General features: G+C 43.2%; 1 protein-coding gene across 4 annotated transcripts in view; it reads left to right on the forward strand.

The window, feature by feature from the left end:
- The window catches only part of SAP130 (Sin3A associated protein 130), a 38,327-nt gene that overhangs the window by 16,921 nt on the left and 601 nt on the right, over positions 1 to 20,805 (forward strand). For 2 of the 4 annotated variants that reach the window (XM_074964018.1, XM_074964019.1), the window contains exons 6-19: positions 3,490 to 3,614; positions 4,492 to 4,616; positions 5,431 to 5,581; positions 6,006 to 6,096; positions 6,367 to 6,471; positions 7,108 to 7,249; positions 7,521 to 7,642; positions 9,226 to 9,528; positions 10,637 to 10,814; positions 13,631 to 13,735; positions 15,421 to 15,782; positions 16,593 to 16,841; positions 17,206 to 17,331; positions 19,889 to 19,992. In XM_074964018.1, the coding sequence (XP_074820119.1) occupies positions 3,490 to 3,614; positions 4,492 to 4,616; positions 5,431 to 5,581; positions 6,006 to 6,096; positions 6,367 to 6,471; positions 7,108 to 7,249; positions 7,521 to 7,642; positions 9,226 to 9,528; positions 10,637 to 10,814; positions 13,631 to 13,735; positions 15,421 to 15,782; positions 16,593 to 16,841; positions 17,206 to 17,331; positions 19,889 to 19,992 (2,288 nt within the window). The remainder of the gene's footprint in view (positions 1 to 3,489; positions 3,615 to 4,491; positions 4,617 to 5,430; positions 5,582 to 6,005; positions 6,097 to 6,366; positions 6,472 to 7,107; positions 7,250 to 7,520; positions 7,643 to 9,225; positions 9,529 to 10,636; positions 10,815 to 13,630; positions 13,736 to 15,420; positions 15,783 to 16,592; positions 16,842 to 17,205; positions 17,332 to 19,888; positions 19,993 to 20,805) is intronic. The other 2 variants (XM_074964020.1, XM_074964022.1) reach the window with 1 other exon arrangement.

Consider the following 20,805-nt stretch of genomic DNA (forward strand, 5'->3'; position numbering starts at 1 on the left):
CTTTGCAACCTTTTTAATGTTAAGTGCCAGCAGTCTGGATCCACTTTGATTTAGGTGGAGCCCATCCTTCCTGTATCGGCTCTCCCTATCCCAAAAGTTTCCCCAGTTCGTAATAAATCTAAACCCCTTCTCTCTACACCATCATCTCATCCACACATTGAGACTCTGAAGCTCTGCCTGCCTACCTGGCCCTGCGTGTGGCATTGGAAGCATTTCTGAGAATGCCACCATAGAGGTCCTGGATTTCAGTCTCTTTCCTAGCAGCCTAAATTTGGCCTCCAGGATGTCTTTCCTATCCTTCCCTATGTCATTGATACCTACATGTACCACGACCACTGGCTCCTCCCCAGCACTACACATAAGTCTATCTAGATGCCTCGAGAGATCCGCAACCTTCGCACCAGGCAGGCAAGTCACCATACGGTTCTCCCGGTCATCACAAACCCAGCTATCTATGTTTCTAATGATCAAATCTCCCATTACTAACACCTGCCTTTTCCTAATGACTGGAGTTTCCTGCCCCGGAGAGGTAACCCCAGTGCGAGGGGATACCCCAACATCATCTGGAAGGAGAGTCCCAAATATGGGAAGGTTTCCTTCTGTTCCCGTTGACTGCTCTCCTTCTCTGGGCCTTTCATCCTCCTTAACAGTGCAGAAAAAGATCCAACAAAGCAGATTGGTTTTTTTGGAATTAGCAATAAAGGCCAAAAAATCCTTTCTGTATCTTTTGAGTATCATTATTTTTAGCCCTAATTTTGAAGTTGCATCACTAGAATGAAAATTAGAAATATAAGAACATCATAATGGCCATAGTGGCTCAGACCAGTGGTCTGTCTAGCCCAGTATCCTGTTTTCCGACAGTGGCTGGTGCCAGATGCTCCAGAACAGGGCAGTTATCAAGTGATCCACTCCCTGTCATCTAGAGCCAGTTTCTGGAAGTCGGAGGCTTGGGCACACCCAGAGCATGGAGTTGCATCCCTGACCATCTTGGCTAATTGCCATTGATGGACTTATTCTCCATGAACTTACCTAATTCTTTTTTTAAATCAGTTTTCGTTTGGGCCTTCACAGCATCCCCAGCAATGAGTTGCACAGATTGACTGTGCATTATGTGAAGAAGTACTTCCTTATGTTTGTTTAAACCTGCTGCCTATTAATTTAATTGTGTCACCCTTGGTTCTCATGTTATATGAAGAAGTAAAAACACTTTCTTTTTTACTTTCTCCACACAATTCATGATTTTATTGACCTCTATCATATCCTTTCTTAGTCGTCTCTTTTCTAACTGAACAGTCAGTCCTAGAGTTTTTAATCTCTCCTCATATGCAAGCTATTCCATGCCTCTGATCATTTTTGTTGCCCTTCTCTGTACTTTTTCCAATTCTAATATATGTTTTTTGAGATTGGGCAACCAGAACTGCATGCAGTATTCAAGGTGTGAGCGTACTATGGGTTTATATACTGGTATTATGATATTTTTCTGTCTCAGCATCTCTGTTTCCTAATGTTCCTAACATTGTTAGCTTTTTTGACTGCTGCTGTATATTGAGCAAATGTTTTCAGAGAACTATCCACAATGAGCCCATGATCTCTTTCTTGAGTTGTAACAGCTAATTTAGACCCCATCGTTTTGTGTGTATAGTTGGGATTATATTTTCCAGTGTGCGTTATTGTGCATTTATCTGTAGTGAATTTCATCTGCCATTTTGTTGCACAGTCATCCAGTTTTGTGAGATCCCTTTGTAACTCTTAGAAATCAGCTGTGGACTTTTACTATCTTGAGTAATTTTATATAGTCTGCAAACTTTGCCACCTCCCTGTTTACCCCTTTTTCCAGATCATTTATGAATATGTTGAACAGCACAGGTCCCAATACAAATCCTTGGGGATTTCTGCTGTTTACCTCTCTCCACTGTGAAAACTGACCATTTATTCCTATCTGCAGTGAAAACCAATGCAAGGAATTCATTTAGCTTCTCCTCAATGGCCTTGTCTTCCTTGTGTCCTTTTTTAGTGCTTCAATTGTCCAGTGGCCCCCACTGATTGTTTGGCAGGTTTCCTGCTTCTGGTGTACTTGAAATAAAATTTTTGCTGTTAGTTTTTGTGTCTTCTAGTCTGCTAGTTGCTCTTCAAATTCCTTTACATCCTGCCTAACTAGACGTTTTAATTTTACTTGCCAGAGTTTATGCTGCTTTCTATTTTCTTCAGTAGGATTTGACATTTTTAAAGGGAGTCTTTTTGTCTCTAACCGCCTCTTTTACTCTGTTTAGCCATGGTGACTTTTTTCCCTCTTCTCTTACTGTTTTTTTTATTGATTTATTTGGGGTATACACATAGTTTGAGCCTCTGTGGTGTGTGGTGTTTTTTAAGTTTCCATGCAGCTTACAGGCATGACTGTTTGTTTGTGACTGTTCCTTTTATTTCTGTTTAACTAGCTTTCTCATTTTTGTGTAGTTCCCCTTTTTGAAATTAAATGCTACTGAGGTAGGGTTCTTTGGTGTGTGTGGCCCCCTTCCCCCCCCTCCCCCCCCCCAGGATATTAAATTAAATTTATATTATGGTCGCTGTTACGGAGCGGTTCATTTATAATCACCTCTTGCCACTTAGGACAAAATCAAGAATTGCCTCTCCCCTTGTGGGTTCCAGAACTAGCTGTTCCAAGAAGCAGTCATTAATTGTGTCTAGAAATTGTATCTCTGTATCTTGTCATGAGGAGACATGTACCCAGTCAGTTTGGAGATAGTTGAAATCCCCCATTATTTTTGAGTTTTCTGTTTTTGTAGCCTCTCTTATCTCCCTGAGCATTTCACAATCACTGTCGTCATCTTGTTCAGGTGGTCGGTAGTGTATTCTTAGTGCTATGCTCTTAACTATTCAAGCATGCAATTTCTGTCCATAGAGATTTCTACAGTGTGATTCGTTTAACATTTTTACTATATTTGACTGTATGCTTTCTTTCACATGTAATGCCCTCCCCCAGCAGCACAACCTACTCTGTCTTTCCTGTATATTTTGTACCCTGGGTATTACTGTGTCCTATTGATTATCATTATTTCACCAAGTTTCTGTGATGCCTGTTATATCAATAGCCTCATTTAATACCAGTCACTCAAGTTCACGCATCTTAGTATTTAGACTTCTAGTATCTGTATACAGGCACTTAAAAATTTGTCAGTATTTAGTTGTCTGCCTTCAAGTGATGTAAATCAATGGGACTCTTTTTCATTTGACTGTTTCTCTTCAATTCCTATTTGTAGTTTATCCACTTCTGTCCTCTCCTCTTTACTAGGATATAGAGAATCCCCTTTAATAAATCCACTAAGGGATGTGTCTGTTCGAACCACATGCTCCTCTGCACCCGTCGGCTTTCTCCCAGCCCTTAGTTTAAAAACTCCTTTATGACCTTTTTAATTTTACATGCCTCTCTGTATATTGGTAATTCAATCATTTTGATGTGTTTTGCAATAACACACGTGATTTGTTCCTCAGGTGCGGCAGCGGCTGCTGTGATGTCCAGCTCTAAAGTAACCACAGTTCTGAGGCCAGCTTCACAGTTGCCAAATGCAGCAACGGCTCAGCCAGCTGTTCAGCACATCATTCATCAACCAATCCAGGCAAGCGGCAGTCATGCTGTATTGCAGACACTCTATTACTGTTCATTCAGAGATCTTTCTGACTTGTAGGGGGAATCCACCCAGAACGTAAGATTAGCAGCCTTTATTTACTGGGCTGTTGCCATTGGCAACCATCCCTTCTGTTTTTGTTACTTAGACGCCCCAGCCTTATGAAGCTGGCATTAGCAGCATCATTCAGAAAGCTTTACAGGCTTTTTTTGTAGGCTAACTATGAGCTGGAGATTAGACCTTTAAACTGTCTACAAACTGATTAAATTCTGGAGGAGTCCTCATTTTGAATGTGCGTGAAAACTTTATTTAAGTCCAAAAAGGCCTGGCTTGAGTTTGTGCTGTTACTTTATGCTCAGACTTTTAAATCAGTTTGATCAGGGTGATATAAGCTAAATACTGGACCAGGAAATATATATATTTAAAATGAGATGGTGAAGGGGTGCGTGCTCATGTGGATGTCTGATTCCATATAATGTTGTGCATATTTTTATAGTTATGTTCAAATGTAACCACATTTGCATAACTGTGTATAGTATAGATAACGTTTGGTAGTCATGAATGGAAAGCATCAAAATAAAAAACATATTTTCTAATAGCATATGGAAGCGCTGAATCATTGGAACAGTTTCCATAATATCTGGTCTTTTAACTGCTTTTGATCATCAACTACCTCTGATGCTTCTGCTCTGAAAACCAGGCCAGAGCTTCTTAGGAGTTCACAAAAGAGTTTTATAGACTGGGAACATCTCCAAGTGCCAGTATTTTATACTGAGATCTAGGAAATTTGGCTTTATCAAAATATTTCCCAGATACTTTCTCAATTGCACCATTGTGACTTACTTTTATTATTCTGTTGTCTTTACAGTCTCGTCCTCCTGCGACGACATCGAGCACTATCCCTCCTGCTGTAATAGCACCAGGTTCCACCACAAGAGCTCAGTCTCCAGTTATTACTACAACAGCAGCACATGCTACGGAATCAATCCTGAGGTAAACACATAAGGAAAGTGTCTTGGGGAACCCCAAGATTCCTGACATTCATATAGACAGCATGAAGGGGAGTAGAGGAGGCTGATACCCCTGTGAATGTCAGAAATACTGTATAGGAGTTAAAGAGATTTCTCTGCTGAGATCCAATTGATACAGCACATGAGTGAGTCAGGAGACATGGGTTCTTTCCTCTGCTCTGCCAGTGACTTGCTATGTGACTTTAGGCACATCACTTAACCTTTGTCTGAGTGGGTTCATCTGTAAGACAAGGAAAATAATGCTTACCCATCTTTGTGAAATGCTTGCAGCTCTGTGAAGGAAAAACACTGTAAATGCTAAATATTGTTTTCTGTTCTAAGAGAGATAAACAACTAAACAGGAGCTCATTGACCAATTTGTTTCCCAAGGAATTGGGTTTACTGGTCTGCCAGGGCAGCACCTGGCTAATTCAGTCCCATCCTCTTCTAACAGAAGTTGCTGTAGAAAATAGCATATTAGTGTTGGACTATTCAAAATATCTCGGGGGGAGGAGGGTTAGAAATTGAAATTAGCTTGTTTTGCTCATGTTGGTATCTCTAGATACTGAGGAATCTGTGTGTTCCCACCTGTGGAAGATGCAGAATAAGAATTATACAGCAGTCACTTCTGAAAATTGTGTTAACGTGGATTCGATAGTAGTGTAGCCCTCAAAGAAAAGACAAGTGGAGTCTGATGTCCCTACTTGCCAGTATGGGGGGAGCCAGTATGCCTTGTTTAACTGTCTGGATACTAAATAAAGGTTACTTCTCTGAACGTCCTTTCTTTCTTTTCCCAGTCGGCACACTCTGTCTCTCCAGCAGCACCCACCTTCTGCAGCTATTAGTATTCCGCGTCCTGCGCAGCCACGGGACACAGCAACTCGGATCACACTGCCATCTCACCCAGCCATAGGTACACCAAAACAGCAGCTCCACACCATGACTCAGGTAAATCCCATGAGATGAGATCAGTGTAGTTTCTTCCACAGTTCAGGGTGTGAGAAAGTTGTGATTTTTTTTTTGGTTCAAAAGTTATGGACACAGTTGTTCACCTTTGGTTTTGGTGTGATCAGTGCAAGTGGTGTATGGGCAAGGGGCAGGTGTGTGTGTGGGCAGTCAGCTGTGGGGGGAAAGGGTGTGTGTCGGGAGAAAATCGTGGCCCACAATTGGTTTTTACAGCCTTATCCTATATTTTTTTTTCTTTCTTTGAACCACATCTTGATGACCCAGAGTAAGTGATGAACAGGGTTCAAAGTTAGGCTAGAAACCTGTGTCCTGTTCTCTTAGGAACAGCTACAATATGATTTTAAAACAAATAAAATGTAAAATGTATCTGTACATTTCTCTTGCTGTGAAACTTCCTTTTCTCTAGAAAACCATTTTTAGTACTGGTACTCCGGTGGCGGCAGCAACAGTGGCACCCATTTTGGCAACCAATACTATTGCCTCAGCAACCACAGCTGGTGAGTATTCACAGCTCATCATTGTGGAGAAGGGATGCTCCCACTACTGAGAGGTACAAAGGGTGGCAGAACATCTTCGATCTGCAGTCATCAGAGATCCTGTCCCTAGTTAGGATGTGAACCGTTTTTGTTGGCAAGTCCGTGGGGGAGGAAATGCTTAGATAGAAAGTTCCTGGTGCTTGTTCTCTAGTTCTCTCTATGTGTTTAGGATATGGATATTAGGGTGATGCAGCTGTATAGAAATCTCTAGTGTCACTCTCTGTCTTTCAGGTTCTGTGTCTCATACCCAAGCTCCTACAAGTACAATTGTCACCGTGACAATGCCCTCTCACTCTTCCCATGCCACTGCTGTGACCACCTCAAACATCCCAGTTGGTGAGTGATTTCAGCTTCTGATGGAATGGGTGTAATTCAGCTGACATCTCTTTACTCATGCATCCAGGATGGTCTGGGGCATCTATATATTACTAGCACATTAAACAAGAGAAATAACAAAAAAATCAATCCAAGTTGGGAGAAACAAACAAGTAGATTTAATGAGCCCTAATATATTTTTAAATGATGCAGGGAGAGTTCTGGAAGCACTTGGTTAGTCTAGTTAACTATTGGCCTCCTCACATGAGTCTTTATTCCAAACAAACTTGAGCCTCCTGGAACTTCATACCATGTAGTATGATGTATTGAGGATATACCTACTAAGGGATATAAATGTGTCTTCCTCAATGAAGGAGTAAATTGATCATGGAGAGTTAAGATTATTCAGGGATTGAGGTCACTTAATTTGATATTGTGTATTTTATATGTCCACTTAGAGCCCAAGGGGCACACATTACAAATGAATAAGAATTTCCATTCCTTCTCTGATTCTGCCCTGTTAGTGAAATAAAAAGACTTGTTCATTTTCACTGAGGAGAAGAAAGTTTAATCATCTGGATTTCAAACCCTCCTTTTCTGCATCTGCTCTCTTCTTCGTTTTGGCTGTTAATTGGCTACTTGTTTTTCATTATGCAGCTAAAGTGGTTCCTCAGCAAATCACGCATACTTCTCCTCGAATCCAGTCTGATTATACATCAGAGAGGAGTAATCTCATTCCCATACCTGGACACCGAGCATCTCCAAACCCAGTTGCCATGGAAACAAGAAGTGACAACAGGTAGGTGGGAAAGAATTCTTTAAGTAGAGCTCCTGGCTGCTTCTCTGCTAGAGGCTTATCATATGCATAAATTGACACGATAGCTAACACTTAAGGGGGTTTGAGGTTTCTGAATTTAGCTAGCTGAAAAGGATCTCTAGAATAGTCGGGGCTAGTTGATACTCTTGCTGAGGGAGGTTGCAAAGATTAGAGGGTGGTCTGAGCACTAGGGTTGAAGAGGTGGATGCAAGTTGTAATGATTTGTCTGACACTTGCTGTATCTTATCTGTAGGCAGTCGATGCCAGTCCAGTTCCAGTACTTCTTACCAACGTACCCGCCTTCTGCCTACCCTTTGGCTGCACACACTTATACCCCCATCACCAGCTCTGTGTCCACCATCCGCCAATACCCTGGTAAGGAGTTGCCATGCAAGTGACTTTTAGAGCAGTCTTGGAGTGGCAATAAGAGTATGCTAGGCTTGACTGGTACAAGTGTTCAGTGCAGTTCAGGGTACTGGTTCACAGAGATTCTGCTAAACAAGTTTGGGTGTTTATCCAGACCCAAATCTCTTTGATGGGTCTCCCATCCTCCATGTTCTGATAAGCCAATTTAATTTTGTAATATTCCCACTGCTTTTACCTTACAAACATACACAGTTTTGCTGATGAAGTTGTGGGTCCCCATAACTGGGAGTTGTTCTGGCCTAAGATGTCACTAAACTCAGTACAGTAGCCCCTGGGTTATTTATTGTGATATTACTTCAATATGCTGTTCACTGTCCCCCACTTCCAGTTTTCAGTGTGCTGTTACATTTATGTATTGTTAACAATACATAAATGTATCATGGAAGGTGAGATGCAAAGTGAGAATCTGGAGGCCTTTTGCAGCAGGGGTGTTTGACACCTTGAGGAGGCATTTTAGAATGGTGAGATAAGTACATTAGTGAGCTCTTTTTTATGAAATGATCAGTAGTGAAAGTTAACTGTATAAATTAGGGTTTAGGCTTCAGAGTTAACATTTCATTCAGGAGAGTGGGGCAGTTCACATCTGTCTGACTATTGATTCAAGCAGCTGCAGACTCAAAAATACAACATTATGTCAGTTCTTGTCATCATGGTTAACATCGCAATCATGAGGGCTACAAATATCTCTCTTTAAAAAGAAAGCTTATATTTTGGAGCACCATTCTGCATAATGGTTAAATTCCACTGCATTGTGGGTGTTGGATAATGGGTTCGGCTTAAGAACAAACCAGTTCACCCAGTTGTAGTGTAAAGGATTTAGGATTAGAGAAAATTTAAATTAGGACATATTTTAAAAGCTTTCCAAACTTGGATTCTACTCCTCTCTCTTCTTTTGTAAACTACCACAGATATTTTTCTTTTTTAATTTATATTAGTAGGCTCAAAACTTGATCTACTGTTACCAGTTTGCAAGCCTGTCTTTTTAAAATAAATGCTTCAGTGCTGTTCTTTTCTTTTTTCAAAAAATGAAAACATTTTGTGTCTTGACACTCAAAGGACTCTTCAATAACATGTCAGTGGCAAAAGTAGAGACCAAACTGTCAGGGGTAATATACAGACTTCAGTTGCAGGATTCCAACGGTTAATTTTTAAACTTGTGAGTTAAAGAACAACTTGACAGTATTCTTTCAAAAACACAGGCTTTGCTCCCTTCTTCCTGTTGTATCCCACCTTCTAATTGGTGTTGCAATTAAGTTATAGTATCTTGTAGCAACAGACAAACATTGTAAATGCAAAATTAAGGCATCTGAATTTATGGCTCTCAGCAGTCTGGAGAGTTAGTTTGTGACAGGAAAAATCTTATTCAAATTCTGTTATCTTCAGCAGTAGCAAGGGGATTGCAGACTGTTAAGCAAATTGCTTCATCTTAAATAAAAATCCAAATAGTGTGTAGAACCCCTCTTTATGCACCATAGGAAAATGAAGTAGTCTATTGGGGTGGAAATAATCAATGTTCATGTTACTGTTCTCAGTTTCAGCTCAGGCCCCCAACTCTGCCATCACAGCTCAGACTGGCGTAGGAGTGGCCTCCACTGTGCACCTCAATCCCATGCAGCTGATGACTGTAGATGCATCTCATGCCCGTCACATCCAGGGGATCCAGCCAGCACCTATCGGTGCACAGGGGATCCAGCCAGCACCTATCGGTGCACAGGGGATCCACCCAGCACCTATCGGTGCACAGGGGATCCACCCAGCTGCACCAATCGGCACACAGGGACTCCAGCCTGCACCAATCAATGCTCAGCAGCCACAAACAGAAACAAAGACTTCAGGTAACTTCAGCCAACTAGGTCCGTGCTATGTATGGGCTCAGTTCAAGAGAGCAACTGAGCCTTGAATTCACCTCCAGCTTCTTGATCAACTGAAGTATTTTAGCTAGTCTAACTCTCTGGGAAGCCACACCCTGATGAGAAATAGTATTTATATAGTACAAACCTTTATAAAGCTACAGTGGTAATACAATAGCAGACATTATATACACTAATATGCACTCTCCCAGTAGATTTGTTTTTGTTCCATTATTTACGGGCCAAAACTACATGATCAGGTTGCAAGTAGATTTTAGTGATTTGGTTTTTTAAGTTAGTATTGGTCTGACGATGTTATGACTAAAGCTGGAAGTGCCACTGCAGCTGAAGAACTTAACAAACCTTCTCTGCACGTGGATGACTCTTCTCAGGAATGGCTAGCTGTTCTCACAGGTAGGATACGTTGCCTATAAATTGCCCAAGACATGAAACCCATTACAGTCACACTTTGAAAAGTGACTGCAAAATACTTTCACCACCTGGACTACCGCAGGAAAATCCCTTATGTGAGGAAAAACATCAGTCCAGCTGTCCTGAAGACTTTCTGAGGAAAAGGCATCTAGCATCTCAGAGATCACTCTAGCCTCTCCCAGAGCTGGCTGGCAAGCAAATGTTGTCCAGTATATACTTCTCACCTGTCTAAATGTCATGAATCAATGGTGAGCTGAGATGGCCAAACACACCTAGCAGAAAATTAGGACACAGCACTATGAGACAGTGCCTTATTTACAAATAATAGGCATTGCCACAGCCATGCAATTCTTATGCATATAGTGATATATTCTTCCCTGGCAGGCTCTGCCCCTTCCATTTCTCTTGGAATGCTAGTCTTACCTATCAACAGTTGTTAGGCAGGTGATGCCTTCCATCTCCCCTAGAGAAGGTTGTTATAAAATTGCTTTGTACAGCATTACACTTCAAAACTAGGAGAGAGCTTGGGGAGCAAGTATATGAATACCTACTTTCCCATCAAGTGTTTCTTTTAATAACTGCTGCTTTTCCCATCTTCTCTTTGTTCTGTTCTGTTCTGTCTCTTTCTCCTTTACTTTCATGTCCCTTTTGTCCTTCCCAGCAGTGGTCTTGGCAGATGGAGCCACCATTGTGGCCAATCCTATTAGCAACACATTCAATGCAGCTCCAGCAGCAACCACAGTGGTACAAACTCACAGCCAGAGTGCCAGCGCCAGTGCACCAGCCCAGGGCTCATCCCCACGCCCAAGCATCCTCCGGAAGAAACCAGCCACAGATGGGTGAGTAGGACTTGACTTGGCATGTAATTGCTCTTCTGGTTAGGCTAGTCCAGGGGTGCCCAACCTGCAGGCTGTAGACAGCCCACCAGAGCATTTCATAAGACCTGCAGCCTGCTTCCATGCAATATACTCATGACCGATTCATTAGCGTTTTGTCATCATGTTCACATCATTTTAGTTTACACAGCATGTAAACAGACAATACTGTACATAGAAACAACCTATCTAAATACATACAAAACAAGCTGAACTTAAAATATAAATCAATACAGGTGACTTTAAATCCTATTAAAATATGTAGAATCTGTTTGGCCCACACACAATTGTGCTTAGGTTGATGGGGCCCTCCTGTGTAATAGTGTTAGGCACCAGTCATCTAGCCCAAATAGAAGAAACATCTGTGCTTCAGTGAGGGTGGAAAATTTAACCAGTGCAGGATGCAAGTAAGATGCCCATCTCTTTGAAATACACACTTCATCCAGGCTACATTTTTGTCTATCCTGTTTTAGAGCAGATGACTGAGTCATATCCTGTTGTCACTAATGGGATGGATAGGACAATTTGACTCCAGCTTTAAATGTGACCTGCAAGGGGAAACTAAATATTTGAGCACTTTCTTTCTGCTTCATGTTTTAAAAAAAAAAAAAGTTTTTTAAAATTCAGGTTTTGTCTGCCCTGTTCTTACTGGAACACTTTATGGACAAATGGAGAAGGAGTAAGATTGTAACACACAAATAACATGAAAGTGAAACCTGATTAGCAAAGAGAGGAACATAGCTTTAACTTAGACTGTTTAAAACTCCTGCTTAATTTAAATACTTGAATAAATAGGTAAGGGAAGAACTCTTAGATTCAATAACTCATTCCTGCCAATTAAGGGCTGAACATTTTGCCTTCAACTTTTGAGACTTCCAATGAGTCCTCCAAGACTAGACTTGACATACTTGATATTTAAGGTCAAATGCAAAGTAATGCACATTGGAAAACTTAATCCTAACTATACATATAAAATGATGGGGTTTAGATTAGCTGTTACCGTTCAAGAAAGAGATCTTGGAGTCATTGTGGATAGTTCTCTGAAAACATCCACTCAGTGTGCAGCGGCAGTCAAAAAAACCAGAATGTTGAGAATCATTAGGAAAGGGATAGATAATAAGACAGAAAAATATCATATTATTTCTATATAAATCCATGGTACACCCACATCTTGAATACTGCGTGTGGATCTAGTCGCCCCATCTCAAAAAAGATATATTGGAATTGGAATAGGTACAAAAAAGGACAACAAAATTTATTAGGGGTATGGAACAGCTTCCACATGAGGAGAGATTATTAATATTGGGACTTTTCAGCTTGGAAAAGAGATGACTAAAGGGGGATATGATAGAGGTCTATAAAATCATACTAGTGTGGAGAAAGTAAATAAGGAAGTGTTATTTACTCCTCATAACACAAAAACTAAGGGTCACCAAATGAAATTAATAGACAGCAGGTTTAAAACAAACAAAAGGAAGTACAGTAGAACCTCAAAGTTGTAAACAGCTTGGGAATGGAGGTTGTTCGTAACTCTGGACAAAACATTATGGTTGTTCTTTCCAAAATTTACAACTGAACATTGACTTAATACAGCTTTGAAACTTTACTATGAAGAAAAATGCTGCTCTCCCTTTATTTTGTTGTAGTTTGTTTAACATAGTACTGTCCTGTATTTGCCTTTTTTTTTTTTTTTTTTTTTTTCCTTTTGGGGGTGGGAGGTTGCATACTTCTGGTTCCAAATGAGGTGTGTGATTCACTCGTCAGTTTGTAACTCTTAGCATAAGTCCATCAATGGTTATCAGCCAGGATGGGCAGGGATAAAAAACCATGCTCTTGAAGTATCCCTAGCCTTCAACTTTTGCCAGAAGCTGGGAATGGGCGACTTGATGATTACCTGTTCTGTTCATTCCCTCTGAAGCACCTGGCATTGGCCACGGTTGGAAGACAGGATACAGGGCTAGGTGGACCATTGGTCTGACCCAATATGGCCATTCTTAATGTTTTTATAAAACAGAGAAACGTCACGCTTTTTTAAAATATAAATCAAACAAAAAAGGGGCCAGTAGCCCAATTTTTTCTCTTTCTATGTAGGTCACATTTAAAGATCTGTTGTTTCCTAGAATGGTCTGTGGTTTATTTTTGTGTGGGGATTGGATAGTCTCAGAATTAAGCCTTATGGGAATATTCAAGTATTTTATAGTGATAGACTCTTGTGTTTGCCAGACTCACTAGTTGACCAATATAGCATTATGCTGCCCTGTGATAAATGCACATTCAGCCTGCAGAATTCTGCTTCGTAAGCTCATAGCTGAGATTCTTCTCAGGTCAGGGTGGTTTGCTGAGCCTTGGGACAGTAATGGAAGAATGGCTGGCACCAGCCAGTGCTGGTAGATAGCCCATTCTACATAGTTGGAGGCTGGTGGTCTCAACACAGTCATGGTGGGCAAGCTGAAAGTAAAATTGGTAAGAATCCTTGGTGCTCTGTGGAGAAGTCCTCAAATTGGGTGAGAGCAGACTGAAAGCTTGGACTTACCCTTTCGGGGAAATAAAATATGAAGCCTTGTTTGAAGAAATACTAGAGGCGAATCCTGTTTATCTGCTCACAAGTTTATTAGTCCATCACCACCTTAGGAGTGCAATGCAACTAGCACAGGAAGACAAAACCTATTCCACTTTTGGCAGCAAGAGATACAGTCTTTCTTCTGCCTTCATTGGCGTTGAGGTTTCTAAGGGCAATGTACCTGAGCGGCAGCAGTTCCAAGCTTATCTGTGTCTTCCAGACTGGCAGTCCGGAAAAGTCTGATCCCCCCTCAGCCTTCTGAAGTAGCTAGCACCCGTGTGGAGAGCTCTATGCGGAGCACATCTGGATCACCCAGACCTGCTGGGTAAGGATTTCAGACAGCAAATTCTGCATGACAGCACCTCCTGTATAATGGATCAAAGCCAACTGAATTTAGTTTAAGGAGAGAAGGGTGTGTAAAAGATGTCATGTAAACATGACACAAATTCAATGTGAAGTAAAACAGAAACGTAAAGGAATGATTGTATTACACCAGAGTTGTATTTTTAACTACTGTAATTGTTCTGTAATTGGCACAAGATCCTAATCCTTTAAAACAGGGGTGGCCAACCTGTGGCTCCGGAGCCACATGCAGCTCTTCAGCAGTTAATATGCGGCTCCTTGTATAGGCAGCGACTCTGGGACTGGAGCTACAGGCGCCAACTTTCCATTATGCCAGGGGGTGCTCGCTGCTCGACCACTGGCTCTGTCACAGGCCCTGCCCCCACTCCACCCCTTCCTGTCCCCTCCCCTGAGCCTGCCATGCCCTCGCTCCTCCCCCTCCCGCCCCCAGAGCCTCATGCACCTGAAACAGCTGATCAAGAGGTGCGGGGAAGGAGAGGGAGGTGCTGACTGGCGGGGCTGCTGACATATTACTGTGGCTCTTTGGCAGTGTACATTGGTAAATTCTGGCTCCTTCTCAGGCTCAGGTTGGCCACCCCTGCCTTAAAAGATCTCATTATCAGATCAGTATCTTATTGCATTTACCCTTTTAGAGCACTGCAGTTAATTGTTTTAAGATGGATTGTTCATCAAATGTTTATTTAAAAGGAAGGGCTTCATAATATTTCTGTTTGGGTTTGATGAATAGAAAATTCATTCTTCACAGATACTAAAGTGTTTTCCATTTGGCTAGCCAGTTAAGTTTCTGTTAGCTCCCTGCTGAAGGGAGCTGACTAGTGTTGGTATCATTATGCTTATAGAAGACAGGCTCAGCAATCACCATTGATAATGCACAATGAAAAAAATTCCTGGCATTCTGTCTAAAAGTAAAGCAAAGGTCCAAGAGCTCGTAGTTCACAATGCCTGGAAATGAATGCTGCAGAATGTTCAGAGAGAACCGCCTTGCCAATTTCATGATCCAGATCAGAGAAGAACGTGTATCACCTCTTTCCATCACCTCCCCTGCCATAGATTTTTTTTTTTTTTTTTAATTTGGATCTAGTCATGAGTTTGCTAAATATATATCAATGGCTATTAGCAGGGATAGTGTCCCTAGCCTCTGTTTGTCAGAAGCTGGGAATGGGCGACAGGGGATGGATCACTTCATGATTACCTCTTCTGTTCATTCCCTCTGGGGCACCTGGCATTGGCCACTGTCAGAAGACAGGATACTGAGCTATATGGACCTTTGGTCTGACCCAGTATAGCCATTCTTATGTTCTTATATTATGGGAAGGAGAATGATACCAAAACCTATCTTCTTTCTAAGAAAGAGCTCTTGGTGAAATAGCACAAGAAATCAATCTCCTGATCACTTGTGAGATCAGTGTAAACTATCTGGCTGTCACTGAGTTAGGGATGAACATTGTGAGGTAAACATTCCACAAAGTATTCCACATTACTGAGGTAAACATCATGTACTGGGGCAGAAAAAAAATGGGTTTTCTGAAGGAGCTAGCTCCAAAGCCCAGTTCATTAACTTTACAGGCCTTGTCTGCGGTAGAAAGTCATGGCAGCAGCACTTAAGATGTTGAGTGGATTAAACTAATACTAGTTTTTATGTTTTAGTGCCAAGCCTAAACCAGAAATCCATGTCTCTATGGCTACTCCAGTCACTGTGTCTGTGGAGGCAGTGTCCAGTCAAACCAGCGAGCAGCCCACCATTGCAGTCCCACCTACCTCTCAGCAGCCTCCATCTGCCATTCCAACAATTATTGCGGCAGCTAGTCCACCTTCTCAGCCGACAGCACCTCTGTCAACCATTCCAGGAGCAGTTTCAGCTGCTCCAGCCACTTCTAACACAATTATAGCTGCTCCTCCACCTCCATCCACTATGAGTGGGGCCCTCTCCACAGTATTGGGACCCCCAGCACCAGAGATAAAAATCAAAGAGGAAGTGGAACCTATGGACATAATGCGACCAGTCTCAGGTAGGCTTCTGATTAAAGTAACTGCAGTCACTCCTTTTTTGGGGAGTGATGGTAAGGGCTTCACCAAAGCCAACCTGAAACTCCCTTGGACAGTGGTACAGCATGCCAATCATAGGGTTTCTGTCAGAGTAATTTTAAATAATTCCTAAAGATTATCTTGTTCCTGTTTTTATTTCAGTGTAAGTCCAGAGTCTACAAACTTGTTTGAATCTTGTTTTCAGTGACAGGAATGGGTATGAAGTTCTGATGTCCCAGTGACAACTGGAATGGAAAATGAGTCCTGTTGATCCCTAAGCAAGGAATTTTTCTAGATAAATGGGTTTGAGATCAGTTTTAGTCATAGCAGGGGAGGGCATTGTAATGCCAGTGACTATGAACTGTCCATCTTAAATGTAAGAGTTTGCAGAGTGGCCACTGAACCCCTTCCATTTAAAAGTTAAGCCTAGTTCCTTGGATTTTCTTGTACAATTGTTTGGCTACCCCATATGTCTGGGGAGGATGTGAGACTGAGGTAGCAGCAGAGCAGTAAAATCCGACTTCAGTCATACAAAACTGATATAAAAACCCTTAAACATAGATTTCTTCCTTCACCATGCAAACAACATTAAAGTTCCTTTTCCTTGGACAGCTAGTACGTTCTGTTCTATTACCTCTTCTTTCCCCCAGTGACATGAAATTGTTTTCAGGATAGGTATCACCGTGACGGCACTTAGATAGTATTAGCTTGTCACTTTCACACTAGCTGACAAAGTTGCTCTCTCTTTGTGGCTGTCAGGCTCTTAAACATTTCTCTTCCTGTTTCTATCTTAGCAGTTCCTCCGTTGACTACAAATACCATGTCTCCATCTCTTGCATTGCTGGCCAACAACCTTTCCATGCCCCCGAACGACTTGCCACCTGGTGCCTCCCCAAGGAAAAAACCCCGGAAGCAGCAGCATGTAATCTCCACAGAGGAAGGCGACATGATGGAGACTAATAGCACTGATGATGAGAAATCCACTGCCAAAAGTCTGCTGGTGAAAGTAGAGAAGCGCAAGTCTCCTCCAAAAGAGTATATAGGTAATGGCGTCTCTGATGGTAACTGCTTTCTCTGCTCAAATATCTGCTCTTCTCTTTTCCACCAAATTAGAGTCCTTTGTTCCCTGCCTCTACAATAATGAGACTTCCGTTAAACAAGAAACCTGAACTATGAATTAATAGTGAGCCCTTCCATTGTGGTTTTCAAAATGTCTGTTTCTCACAGGCTCCATCTCAGTTTCACCACCTGTAAAATGTTAAGTGACTCATTCAATCCCAGAGGGAATTGGCACCTGAGCTGCTTCCTGGACTTCTGCTTAAATCACTGGACTATGCCAGTCTCTTCTAGTTGAAACTGCAGACATTCTTTAACAGGTCACAATTGTTGCTCTTGGCTCTTTCTTAGATGAAGAAGGTGTCAGGTACGTCCCTGTGCGTCCAAGACCTCCTATCACACTGCTCCGTCACTATCGCAACCCCTGGAAAGCTGCCTATCACCACTTTCAGAGATACAGTGATGTCAGAGTGAAAGGTCAGTTTATTTTTTATGGAATTTCCTGTTGCCCATGCATAATGCTGGGAACAGTTGTCTTTTGAGTGGTTGTAGTCATATAGACAAAGGAGTTAAGTAACTGTAGTGTGGCAAATAGAACTTGTTTCCTGTTCAGATATGTTCATCTTGTGAGCTAAAGGAAAACTTCTACTAGCTAGCAATGATGCTATCTCTTGTCAGACCTCCTGACAGTAGAGGGAGACAGTCACACTTGAACAGGCCTGACCTTCCACCCACCAGAGGGAAGTAATACACACCAAGAGTAACCAGCATATTATACTTCTGGGGAAATTCTGCGCCACTGCGCATGTGCAGAATTTATGTCCCCACAGATTTCTTTGCTTCCCTGCAGAGCAATGGCTTTCTGATGGGGAAGCAAAGGGAATCCACAAGAGCAGTCATACGATCCTACCCAGCTAGCAGAGAGGTAAATCACTGTGGGGCAGGGGGAGGGACTGGGGAAGACCCAGCTGGTGGCTCCTACCCTGCACCTGGCTCAGCTCCTAGTCCCAGCTGGGCTCAGGAGGATGGGACTTCCTCTTTCCCTGCATGGCATCTAGGGCCATGTCAGACCCACTCCAGAGTTCTCCCCTGGCTGTAGGAAGCTTTGCAAACTCTCCTCTCCCGGCTTCCTGCACCCATTGCACCTCAGCTGAAGGGGGAGGGATCACTGTACAGGGAGCTGCTCCCCCATCTGCCCAATCCCCATGCATCCAGACCCTCACCACACCCCTCCACCCAGAACCTCCCTGACAAACCTCACTCCCCCTGCACCTGGACCACCCCAATGAGCCACCCGCACCAAGATCCCCACCCTTCCGATCCCCACCCTGCTGCACCTGGATCCCCACCCCATTGAGTCCCCCACATCCACACCCCCTGTTGCTGAGCCCCAACCACCTTCACCTGGTTTCCCCTGCAGAGTCCCATTACCGTTGCACCCAGAACCCCCCAACAAGCCCCTGTGCATTTAGATCCCCCCCGTGCCTGGATTGCCACCTGCACCCAGATTGCCCCACACAGAACCCTTTCAACCCACACCTGGATCTCCCCACACTAAGCCCTTCCACACTTGGATCCTGCCTTGCTGAGCCTGCCTGCCCACAGCTGGTGCACCTGGCACAGAGGGGCAGGGCCCTAGGGTGTTTCTGGGGCAGACCTGGTCCTTGCGCTGTGTCAGGGTTGGATGCAGCCTCACCACTGAGTCCGTGTGCTGGGGGGAGCTACACAGTGATCTCCCACCTCTGTGCAGCCAGTGGCCTGTGCTCCCCAGTGCCATGCTGGAGCCTCCACATTTATTTGACAAATAAAATTTGCAGAATTTTAAAATATTTTTTGGCGCAGAATGCCCTTAGGAGTAATATTACAAATGATAAAAAACTGTTTTGGCATGTGTCTGTTGAACAATATGTTCTGTCAGCAACAGGAGAAACCTACTACTGAAAATCTGCTAAAAGTAGATGTACACTGCAGCATTCTGACATGCACGCTTTGCTGATCAGCAAATAAACATGCAGAGTTAAAGCAAAACTACTGTACTCCTGGTTTCAGAATAACTAGACTTGTCAACTGACCAATGTTTCCATTTTTAGCATCTATCTCTAACCTTAGGGAACTAGAGACTGACTATCCAAGGGATTTTGAGGCCAGTGTATATCTGATTACGTTTGTAGCTGCTGTATAAGCACGTCCATAAGAGGAGCAGACTTGTACCTGTGGATAGGTGTGAGACAAATCTTCAGTCTCCACACAGGTCTTTGAGGTCTGCAGTTTCAAGACAGGAAAAATCAACACTGAATTTTTTCCTCTCTCTCTGTATGTCTGTCCAGACGTGCAGCCCCTCCACAGGGAGGCAGGAGAAGTTTGCATTGAATGGGTGGACTGAGGTTTGGGCCTCGGGGTGTGTGCTGAGGAGCCTGGGGCATAGAGGGATTCAGACAGCGGCGGGAGTGAGGAAAGGTGGTGGGGTAGGCACTCATGTTGGCCTGGAAGATGGCAGGCTGAGGAAGCAGCACAGTCTGGGCAGGCACCCAGAGCAGTTGTCTGTCCAGCTCCCTCCCCTGGCTGCTGCTTTTACACAACTGGCTCCTGCCCTGAAGAGAAAACAGTCTTCCCCCAGCCCCAGAATTATATGATTCTGCCCCTTCCCCAGTCCAGCTGCCTCCTCTCCCAAGCGCTGAGGGAGTTGGACCAGAGGAGGAGCAGGGCTGGGCTGCCCTGTCTTCTCCTCTGCAGGTACAGAGGAAATGTTGTAGAGGCAGAAACATAGACCAGCCTCCACACTATGTCCATAGTGGGAGCACTAACCCTTACTATTGTCCCGTCACCCCCCCACCCCAACCCGGTTCTGCTGCCCCTACCTCTACATATGTGTGAGATCTTCAGCTATCTGGTACATGAGTGGATATTGCTGTCCTGGCCAACTGACCTGTGTTCGGTTCTTACTGGAGCATGTGAGGGGAAAAAAATCTTACAGTATCATAACTGTCCTTTGTTTCTACATTAGACACATCAAGTTTGTGTTCTTTGGTTTTAGAAGAGAAGAAGGCTATGCTGCAGGAGATTGCCAATCAGAAAGGAGTATCCTGCCGTGCGCAAGGTTGGAAAGTCCATCTCTGCGCAGCACAGTTACTGCAGTTGGTAAGTGAATGGGGCTTACCAGTTGAGCTTCCTACAACATGGGGAAAGTAGGAGTACTCCTAGATGAACATTAGCTCTTTTGTAAGCATCACGAATTAGAAAAACACATCAGACACTGGAGTATCTCACTGTTTGGTCTGTAGGGAGCTGGCCATATGCTCTCCAGTTATCAGGAATGTGTTGCGTGTGGTTCTGAACTTCAAAGAAGTGGAGGTTTGGATTCAGACATAAGAGCTGATGCATTCTGTTCAGATGCTCAAAACTGGCAACTCCCTCTTTCTGATGCACAGGTCTGAAGACGTGTCTGTTTAGGATGGTGCTGCTGATACGAGGCAGCACTGCTCTGCATTCTTGGGTGTTTCTCTTTTGGGTTGGGGGTGAGGTAGGTGCTCTGCATTGTAGCATCAAACTCCCCCAAACCTCTGCATTCCCAGAATAGTATTGAGGGAAATAAGGGAAGCAGCTCTGCATTTCAGAAGGATCAGGGCTGCTCTGGATTCAGATGTGGGGATGCAATTTGTACTTCTCTGAATTCTTCAAAGTATCTGTTTCAGGGGCAAGGGTCAGAGTGAATCTCCGCATTCCAGATAGCACTGGTTAGGATCCATGCTCATTCAGAAGTGGAGCAATTCTTTTATAGGATGTTAGTACGAAGAATAACACCACTCTACATCAAAGGCTCCATCTCATGAATAAGCAACATGCGTAGCTGAGGGAGGAGCAGAATAGCCTCACTTGTTTGTGTATAATTTTCTTAATATAGAGGAATGTTGTGCATTCTAGTGATGGGCATTCTCACTATGGTCTCATGTC

Source organism: Natator depressus, chromosome 9 (genome assembly GCF_965152275.1).
Source record: "Natator depressus isolate rNatDep1 chromosome 9, rNatDep2.hap1, whole genome shotgun sequence".
In the NCBI taxonomy this organism is placed as follows: domain Eukaryota; kingdom Metazoa; phylum Chordata; order Testudines; family Cheloniidae; genus Natator; species Natator depressus.